The sequence below is a fragment of the Rhipicephalus sanguineus genome, chromosome 4 (genome assembly GCF_013339695.2).
Source record: "Rhipicephalus sanguineus isolate Rsan-2018 chromosome 4, BIME_Rsan_1.4, whole genome shotgun sequence".
Taxonomy (NCBI): domain Eukaryota; kingdom Metazoa; phylum Arthropoda; class Arachnida; order Ixodida; family Ixodidae; genus Rhipicephalus; species Rhipicephalus sanguineus.
This window is the reverse complement of record NC_051179.1, coordinates 86,964,866-86,975,155: the sequence shown is the minus strand read 5'-3', so window position 1 is coordinate 86,975,155 and position 10,290 is coordinate 86,964,866. Positions and strand designations below refer to the sequence as shown.

The 10,290-nt window shown below is 44.8% G+C and overlaps 1 protein-coding gene across 1 annotated transcript; it reads right to left on the bottom strand.

Annotated features, from left to right (window-relative positions):
* On the bottom strand, nucleotides 1-338 carry LOC119388850 (uncharacterized). The gene has a single exon (XM_037656235.2). The coding sequence runs from the start codon at nucleotides 327-329 to the stop codon at nucleotides 9-11; it is 321 nt and encodes a 106-aa protein (XP_037512163.1). The 5' UTR covers nucleotides 330-338; the 3' UTR covers nucleotides 1-8.
* Between the last annotated feature and the right edge of the window lie 9,952 nt (nucleotides 339-10,290).

Here is a 10,290-nt window from a genome sequence, read left to right as displayed (position 1 = left end):
GCGGCCATTCACTTGAGCAGTCCGTGGGACTTGAGCAGCGGCTGTAGCTTGTTGTTGCGGTTCATGTCCTCGACGTCGGAGGCGCCGCCAAGGCACTGCTTCTTGAAGAACACCCTGGGCACCGTGCTGGCACCGGTCATGTCGGTGAGCACCTTCTGGATGTCGCTGCCGTCCGACCGGTTGTCCAGTTCCACGGCCAGGTAGGAGACGCCGAGTCCGTCGAATACCTGCTTGGCCTTCTTGCAGAAGGGGCAGTAGCTCTTGGAGAATATCACCACCGGGTTCTTGTCCAGGGTCTCATTCACGAAGGTTTTCGCTGCTTTGGCCATGGCTGCACTGGCGAAGGCCTTCCTATACGAGGCCCGACGTAAAACAGAATTGCTTCGCGTGCCGCGTGGTGCTCAAGCTCGACTTCCTCGTCTTCGTTGCAGCGGATATAGTATATAGTAGCAGTAGTAGTAGTATTACCCTACCGCATGGCTCATACCCGCTCAGGGGGATTGGCCAAGAATTCATCTTATGAAAACGTTTAAAGTATTTTCAGTATTTAATGTTGATGGCAATGAAAATGAATAAATAAATAACCAAATAAATGGAAATAAAAGAAAAGAAAACGTACGCAACAAGGAAAGAGTGCAATAATAGTTTTTCAAACATTCAGATCAGACACTTTAATCGTTCTCCCGAATAGGAATTAGAATAAGAATAATAATAAAAAGCACAATAATAATAAAAATAATAGGAAAACTTCTATTATAAGAATACTTATACAAGTCGGAATTTAAAATCGTATTCGTTTTGTTTCGTGAAGGTATCTACACACGGCATCAAAGCGGATTTGTTTGGTTTGGTTCCTTTTTACTGGCGTCTGAGGGAAGGGAAGGATTGCGCCGCCATCCAAGATTTTCTAGTATAGGTCAAATGAGATTTAAAGGGGCCCTGCAACACTTTTTCAGCATGGTAAGAAAACGCTACCGATCGGTTGTCGACAGTGGCACAGGCAGAAATTTTTTTCGGGAGGGGGAGCGCCTCTTGATCCGACATTGGGTCTGGGCAGATGAGTGGGGTGGGGTGTCATTTTGTGCTCTGTATCACATGGGAAAAATGTTTTTTTTTTTTTTTTTTTGGGGGGGGGGGGTTCACGGGCCCGGTGTGCCCCCTCATGGCTACGCCACGGTAGTCGAGGCTCCCGAGAACACGCGAGCCAAACATTATAGCGCAGCACGCTGCCTGGGATTTACAATAAATTCTCAGTCAGGTAAAAATCGCTTCCTCTTCTCTCGACAAATGATGCCATTTACCCAAATCGCTGCGTCACTAACTCAAGGGTACCAATGTGGGCTTGTTGGTTCATCATAAACTGGCTATTGACATAGCGCGGGAAGACACACGGTCAAAGAAGAAGTACGAGATGAACACAAGCGCTAACTTTCAACAACGAAAATTTTATTTTCAGGATTGGTCATATATACACACATGAAATCACGCGACAGTAGTGAGATATTTTTGTTTGCAACTGATATTTTCGTGAGCACCTGTCAGTAGCGGAAAAGGTGCTAAAGCAGGAACGCTCGAACAGGTGCCTCCCGACAAATGGTGAAGGTAACGGGCGTGAACCCAAGAGAACTGCTGTAATATCGTACATACATCAGTTATCTCACAGTTTGAAGAAAATAGGAGGCCGACAAAACATAAACGTGGTCTTTTCAGCTCCGAACAAGTTGAGCACCCTATGTAGAGCTACTAATCCGGTAATGACTACCCGGTCGGTGTGTGATAAGAAACACAAGAATCAGTTTGTCCCATGCGCTGTGGGCGTTCTTTATCGCATTCCCCTCTCGTGCGGCAATTGTTACATAGGCCAGACCGGAAGATGCATTAATCACCGGTTGAGGGAACACCGAAATAAAGTAAAAGGTGTGTCAGGTGACGGTTTTTTAGCACTTCACTGCAAAACGTGTGCATGCCACCCGGTACTAGAGAATACTGCAATTCTTTCAAGAAGTAAATCAGAGCCTGTAAGACTGATAATAGAGACAGATCGCATCCTTTCTGCCAGCGACCACTGTATCAGCAAGGTGTCAATGTCATTATCCACCAAAGAAATTGAATATTTGCGCATGCCCGGTAGTTAAGGTTGGTTGCCATGTTTAAACTGTTGTATGACGGATAAGATTGAACGCCATTGTCGATGCGCTATCAGTTGCAAACGAAAATATCTCACTACTGTCGCGTGATTTCATGTGTGTATATATGACCGATCCTGAAAATAAAATTTTCGTTGTTGAGTGTTAGCGCTTGTGTTCGTCTCGTACTTCTTCTTTGTCGACAAACTCAAGTTCCACGCCGTTGGCTGCTTTGAACATGGCGCGCTCGGTAGTTACTGCGGCCGCCGCGGGACGCCGCCACTTGCCCGCGCGCGCCCGCGATCGCACTGAAAGTACGTCGCGCGTTCGAAGAAAAAAGAAAGAAAAAGTGCTCAAGGTCACGAGGCGCGCGTGACGTACCTGCTTCCCCCGTGTCATCCCTCCCTGCTTAGCTTCCAGCGCTTTCGTCGGGACGAGAGAAAAGAGAGAGCAACTACAGCGTGCGACAAATCTTTGTAACTCTGCTCGTACTGGACGGATTCTAAAAATGTTTGTGGTCGATTCGCGAGGTAATAGGCTCCTTTTGTGAAGCCATTCCATGGCTACTTGGAAAACAGTTGCAGGGCCACATTTCGAATTTTATTTGTCTCTCTATTGTATTTTCGATATATTTTATTGCGTTTTAATTTGTTTTCTATATTTTCATTCAATTTCTTTTTTCTTATATTTATGTAATTTGCAGTTTTTAAAGGCGTTCTGTATATTTTTTAATATTTCTCTTCGCCGGATCTTTTTTCGTACATTTTGCTTTGCTTCAATTAGTTTCATATGTTCATCGAATTAGTTTAATTTCTTTTTATTTGCATATATATATTGCGATTCTAGCAAGATATTCTTTTTGAAACAAAAAACAAAACAAAACAAATGGTTCTTTGTATTTACGTGAATTATGTCACTTTGAACTGCCCGATTCTTGGTCACTTCCCCAGAGTGGCATGCACGGATGGATAGAACTTTACCGAAAAAAATCTGTTGAATTGCTGTTGTGCCCCTAGACGCCCGGCAGCCCCCTGGCCAACATCTCTAGGCAAGCCCGGTGAATCAGCCACCAGTAGCGTAGCTAGAAACATTTTTTTTTGGTGTGGGGGGGGGGGGGGGTTGTGTAAGTTAATCGCAAAGTATGCGATGAACTTACACAAGTGAAACATTCACCGTTCGTCTCTCATACCATTTCAATGATTTGTCATTGAGTGCCCGAGGGTGCTACATTAAGGGGGAAGGGCTCGAAGACATGTAAAACATCAGGTAATTAGGTAATTTCTCACGTAATCCACAAGGTCACTTTTAAAAATCAAGGAAATATGGAAAATGGTAACACGCTTCATAACTGAGCGGCACATATAAATAACATGTCTCATATACACAGGCATAAAAAACTGCACCTTTTATGTAACGCAAGTTACGCAGCCATACTTTCTGCATGTTCGTGCGTGCGCTTCTATGTGTGTGTAACCCCTCCCTCCCCCCTCCCATCCCGGTCTACGCCATTGCCAGCCACAGAGTCGGTGACACTGGGAGTGGTACTGTTGACGTGAGGATATTCGTACACCCATGCGATCAACTTAACTGGTGGCACGTACCCACAGTGGGTATCTGCGAAGGGCTGCACAGGATATACCAGAAGGTGCTCTCTTTCGCTGTTACTATAACCGACTTCTGAAGAACCAGAGGAATATACCGCCTAGAAAACTTACCAGAGCCAGCTCTTTTTTTTTTTTTTTTTTTTTGCGATGATGGTGATATGTATGGCACTCCCTTAGGAACGGGGCTGATTTAAGGCTGTATTTAGGGTTTATTAGTCGACGTTTTGGCCTGCGATAAACCGCAGATTGAAATAACTTGGCAATAGTCATGTGTCAACCGCTTTATTTGTGAAACTGAAACATTTTTCACGTCTTCAAAAGATAGCCAGTCCAAGGTTTTCGGAGAACTATCCCATCAGTTTCGTAAGGCATTGCTGAGAAGTAAAAAAAGAAAAAAAACAATCTTAGCACGATCGCACATGATTTAAGATTGGTCGCCACTGAAAACATTAGTTTCTGACTGTGCAGAAAACAAAAACACTTCAACAAGATACAATAAATTCCAGTTTCATTACCACCACTCCATCCCGATAAGAAACTGGCAGGTTTAACAACGACAAATATGATGTATGTCACAAAATTCTGATTTAGTTTATCAGCTGTCAATACGTGTTAGCGCTTGGTACTGATGTTAAGAATGAAATTAAAGTACGTATTGAGGACATTAATTTCGAAGAGCAGTAATTTGTGCGTCGGTATTTACCACTTGCACATAGGTTTGATACTTGGCGTATAGCCCCATTTTGCACTCATTTTCATCTGTGTGGCATGTTTAACTATTATAGAGCAGCAGAATAAACCGCTCGTAAGACTCACTTATTAAACTCCGGAGTGATCGAACTCATTTTATCACACAGGCTACAATTATTCCAAATTTTAAAACTTTTTTTTCACCCATTACCTACGATGTGTTCCTAACATGAGCCAAATATAAACAAGGAGCCCGTTATATTTCACCGATGATATCGTGAAAACTTACTAAAAAGCACGTGTGAAAACAGAGAAAGAAACCAAGGTTCCATAATTGTTCGCAAAGCTTCTAAATGAACCTTAAAAATCTGACACATTTCCCCACAGAATATAACTATTACACGTGCTCATCTCCCACAGAATGAGAACTCGGTGACGAACTCGGTGACACGGTGCGTTTAGGGCTCTGACAAATATTGCTAATATGGACGGCACAACCTTTTGGAGCGCTTGAATAAGTAATATCACGCGAAATGTGCGATTAACTTGCACAAGTGAAACATTTAACATTCGTCGCTCATACCATTTCAGTTATTTCTCAATGAGTGCCCGAGGGTGCTACATAAGGGGGAAGAGCACGAAGACACATAAAACATCAGGCTATTAGGTAGTTCCTCATTAAATTTACCTAGGCAAGTTTAAAAAAAAATCAAACAAATACTGAAAATGGTAACATGCTTCATAATTGAGCGGTACGTATACGGGCATGTCTCGTATAGAGAGGCATGAAAAAGCACGCCTCGTATATAGCGCATGAAAATGGGATAGAAACCAGTATTTGGTAACTGCTTTTAAAGCACATAATTAACACATAGGCAGACTTGAAACTTCCAGCACATGTAACCGAGAAAATGTCTCTTATTTACCTTTTAAACGTACAATCGGGGTAAATTTTGGTTCTTACATGAGTAATCGGAAAAAGTTCGTAAGCATTTTATGCAACACAGGTCTTAACAGGTCAATAATTTCCGTCGGGAATTTGCCTTCAGATCCCAGCACACGCGTCTCAAGATTTGCCTGCACATCCCACCTAATATTCTCATTATTTTGTCGCTACACAAATTTGGTTTACTCATCGAGTTTTGTGTTTCAGTAACACTTCTGAGTGCGTCTGATGGAACTATACAGCCCTTCTGTAAATGTGCTGGAGATCGCTCCGAGAATCAACATGAGAACAGCAGAATATGCAAATTTCGGGTGCGTATTCAAAATGCGCCATGGGAACCGAAGAAAAGCTAATCGAACACTTAGACGTGATAGAATCGCACGTGATAGCGACCTGCAACGGAGATTTAGCATCCGTTAATATATGGCACCGAATTTCGTCGTCAAATGACATTACTTTGTGTTAGGAGCACTAAATGTTGCCGGATAATGTAACATCGCCCATTCATAATTCGTAAATACATATCTGCGTGCACCGCCTCCAGTTGCACGAGGTATCACAAGCGCCAGAGAATGATAGAATTATGAGCGATACTTTACCTGTTCTTCTTGAGTCAAGCCCTAGAACGAGAAAAGAAAACGAAAATTGGCATTACAGCACTTTGCTATAGCGCAATAAAACTACCTAGAGTGTGAATTTTCTCTCCAGATGGTTTCGCGCTAAAAAAAGAAGCTTGTGTAGCGATTGATGTAGTTCTAAATCCTGCGCTAGATGCAGCTCCACCACTAGCTGTGAAACCTGAGGAAGTGCGTAGCACGGGCACCCAGCGATTCCCGTTCGTAGAGTTTCCACTGCTCCGTTTAACAAACCGTCGATGACGTCAATGTTTGAGGTAAGCATGCAGGGTTTCCCAGACACAAGTAGAATCTTGTTTGGGAGATTCGCAAACTCGGTGTGCGACATGCGCGCTCTTTTTTTACTGCGCTATATCGAGTTCCCGCTTGTTACAGCAGTTAAGATACGTGTGGTCTGCAGTGAGTTCCGTCAGGTTGTTTTCTTCTTCATATGTAGCGCCGGCGAAGGGCCAGAGGGGGGCGGGGGGCAATCGCTCGCTCGGCAAGGCAGTGGCGCCCTATCTTGCGCGGCTCGGGTGTCAGCCGCATGCTTCCGAAACGTATTTAGCGATTTTAAGTTAATAATTGGGATTCCTTCTTGGTTATTTCTGGTAACTGTATTATTTTAGACCCTGTTTTCATTTTAACCCGATTTTGAGCAATATTTTAGGCCTTTATTGACCACTTGATCTTAAGCGTGACCATGCGACATGAGACACTGGATGGACGACAAGCCTGGCCCCTAAAGTGCCACGCACTTAAAATATATGTTGCTGGTGTATGTAATACATAACGTTTTTCTTGGACGAATCCACTCAAACCCGACAGAGTTTACATAAACCTATTGTTCCGTGATTAGCCTGGTGCTTCCGCAGTGTGAACGTGGCCTTAGGCAGCCTTCGCATTGTCGTTTTCACTGGATGCATCAGTAGAAGCTCCATAAGCGGACACCCCGGTATTGGCGGTAGTTCATTCGCTCGGCTGTGCAGAAGCGAGATATGCTGGGGCACGCTAACGCACTTCTGCTGCACCTTCTGTTGATTCCCGTCCCCTGAGGAACGTGTCCTTGTAGATGCTGTGCACTTTGTCATGCAGCACGCGTGTAGTTAACGCTGTCGCGATAAAATAGGTCAGAGACCGATCGGGCTGGCTACCTGGTTTTCCTTCCGCTTGCGCAGCGAAGCGAATGGACTTCTAGTGCGTTTTGCCGCATTCGCCTGCTTCGAACTCTAGCGTGAACGGTGTTTTAGGCGCCCGTTCATGCATTGAGCGTCGCGTGCCTCGTCTGTCGTAACTGAGAGAACGAACACGGCGAAATGATTAGAGCGAACGTGGAGCGTGTAGAGGAAAGCGAAAGGTTGAGGAGGAACGCAGATTTCAGCACGAGCGAGACTACGAGTGCGTCAAGGATGGCGAAGGAGTCAGGAGGGTCCTGCAGTTCGCGCCGCCGAAAGAGAAGCTCATCGCCGCCGTCGAAAGATGGCGCCACAGTATTTGCAATCCTATTGTATGCGTGGCGCGAATTGCGTAGTAGTTTCTGGAAGCCAAAACATTACTTTGGAACTTTAGACGAAAACATTACTTTGGAACTTTAGACGAGTCACGCATAATAGCGGACGCGCTCGACCTGCAGATCAGATTTACGCCAGTTCTTTCTTAACAATGCGCGACTCGACTGGTGGAAGTACTTCGTCTGCCGCAGCTGCCAAACGAGTGCCGGAGTAGAGGCTCAGCCCCGCGAACGCTGGAATCCTGCTGCGCCCTATTTTCGCATTAGGGATCGTCGGCAATCTTTAAAGGGGTCATGAATCACTTTTCCAAGTAATGATCTAATGACCCCAATATCGGAGTTTACTGCCTCCCGAATCGATTGCCGCAAAAATGTCTCGAATCCGTCAAGAATGAGCGGAGTTCCGGGGTTTGGGTGCACGCTCTCAGCGCTTTCTCTCTTTTCTCGTGCCGACGAGCGCACTGGAAGCTAGACAGGGAGGGATGGCACGGGGGAAAGAAGTTACGTCAGCGCGCGTCATGAAACGCGATCGCTCTCCCGCTGTGATTCGCGTGCGCGAGCGCGGCTACCGTGTACTGAGGAGTGCGGCGCCGGCAAGTGGCGGCACCCCGTGGCAAGAAGCGCATCTGATCTGAACGCCGCTCTAGATTTACGTCGGCTATCGGCCAATGAGGATGTTATGTCTCTTGCGACGTGGCGATGCAGATCGCGACGTCAATTGGCAGACGCCCCGCCCACCGACGAGAATGAGAACCGGCCTCTGTTTGAAAAGAGGGCGCCTGAGAAAACAGCAACTTCGCGTTCCGCTTGTAGCCTTTACGTGGCGCGCACGACTGCAATATTTGGCTGAGCAGTTCATAGCCGTGTCAGCTTTCCGCAGGATGTGTTTTTTCAACAAGCCCAAGGGGTGCTTCATGACCCCTTTAAGCAGAAAGCCTTATGCCTCATGGAACACGAAAAGTGACCGTCTGCGTGAACTTCAACACGCGCGACGCAAAAAGTCACCATGTGATGACGTCATCATATAATGATGTCATGACGTCAAATTTGGGGAAGAGCACCTTAAGCAATTTTTGAGGTGAAGCGATTGCAAGAAAAAAAAAAGCGATCATGTTTTTGGTACGACGTGATGATTAAATAAATAAAAATTTGTCGCGTAATAATTTTTGATATGAAGTGATGCACAGTTTACGTAAAGAGCGAGAGGGATAAAAAAGGGGTTGGAATAAACCTACCATTGCCTTATTCATGCACGCCACCTATTAGATGAAGGAAAGAAAAAGCGAACAAATAAAACAAATGGAATGAGAAGGCTGGAAGACACATACATTTGAGATCTATCTATCTATCTATCTATCTATCTATCTATCTATCTATCTATCTATCTATCTATCTATCTATCTATCTATCTATCTATCTATCTATCTGTCTGTCTGTCTGTCTGTCTGTCTATCTATCTATCTATCTATCTATCTATCTATCTATCTATCTATCTATCTATCTATCTATCTATCTATCTATCTATCTATCTATCTATCTATCTATCTATCTATCTATCTATCTATCTATCTATCTATCTATCTATCTATCTATCTATCGTACACACATAGTTCGCATTCCCACATGATAACCAGAAGCATAGAATGAAATAAAGGGAACCAATGTGTGGTTGTACTTACGAGCGCACTGTGGTCATTAGCATGATCCTTGCAATTCATTCCTGCCTGTTGCATTTGGAAAAGAGACGTCGTAAGGAATAATTGTTAGGCCGTGTTATCACACACACACACACACACACACACACACACACACACACACACACACACACACACACACACACACACACACACACACACACACACACACACACACACACACACACACACACACACACACACACACACACACACACACACACACACACACGCACACACACACACACACACACACGCACACACACACACACACACACACACACACACACACACACACACACACACACACACACACACACACACACACACACACACACACACACACACACACACACACACACACACACACACACACACACACACGAAAGACCCATTAACATGCTCGTGGCCGCCTCCATATATGCTTTGTGCATGCCGTGCGTTTACAAGACGCCCACATCCTGACGATATTAGTGAATTTTAGTGCCGGGACCCCCAAACAGCTTGCACGCCCAAGCTCTTGCATTCCTTTGTGCTGTTTTTGTGGGCGGCTGGCGAACAGAAGAAAGCGGGAGAGTGCGAAAGAACTCAAGAAGGGAGGGCAGACCCAGCAGCTCACTAAAGCTCTCTATTACTATGGCAACAGGTTGCGTTCAACATGGAAGTTATTTGTTAGTGAGGATGTGCCTAAATGGCAAATACAACGAAATACCGTATATACCTTGCGTTTTTGAAGAGGGATGCGAATGTGACTGTCTAATAGTTGAGCAGATATATGGCATTCTTCTGAACATATTAGAATGACTTTCACGCAGTAGTTATTAGTGGTATCGGTGGATGCGCTATGCGCATTCGCACATACTGGTAAGTATAAACGTGTGTGTGTACGTTGACCTGGCGTTGGCTGTGCGTTGACCTTACATAGTGACGCATAATCTCACCTGTTTTATTCGCTCCATTTTCGCGCCAACATCATTTCCTTGCAGACACTTCATGATTGCCTGAACTTTCTTCAGATCTGTTTAAAAAGAGATGAACACACAACATGAAAATGATACGATTAAATAAAGTTCGTTGAGACGCTTCTTCGCCTGAGAAGTCGGCTC

Coding starts and splice junctions, on each gene's coding strand:
- LOC119388850 (XM_037656235.2), bottom strand. CDS start 329: ATGGCCAAAGCAGCGAAAACCTTCGTGAATGAGACCCTGGACAAGAAC.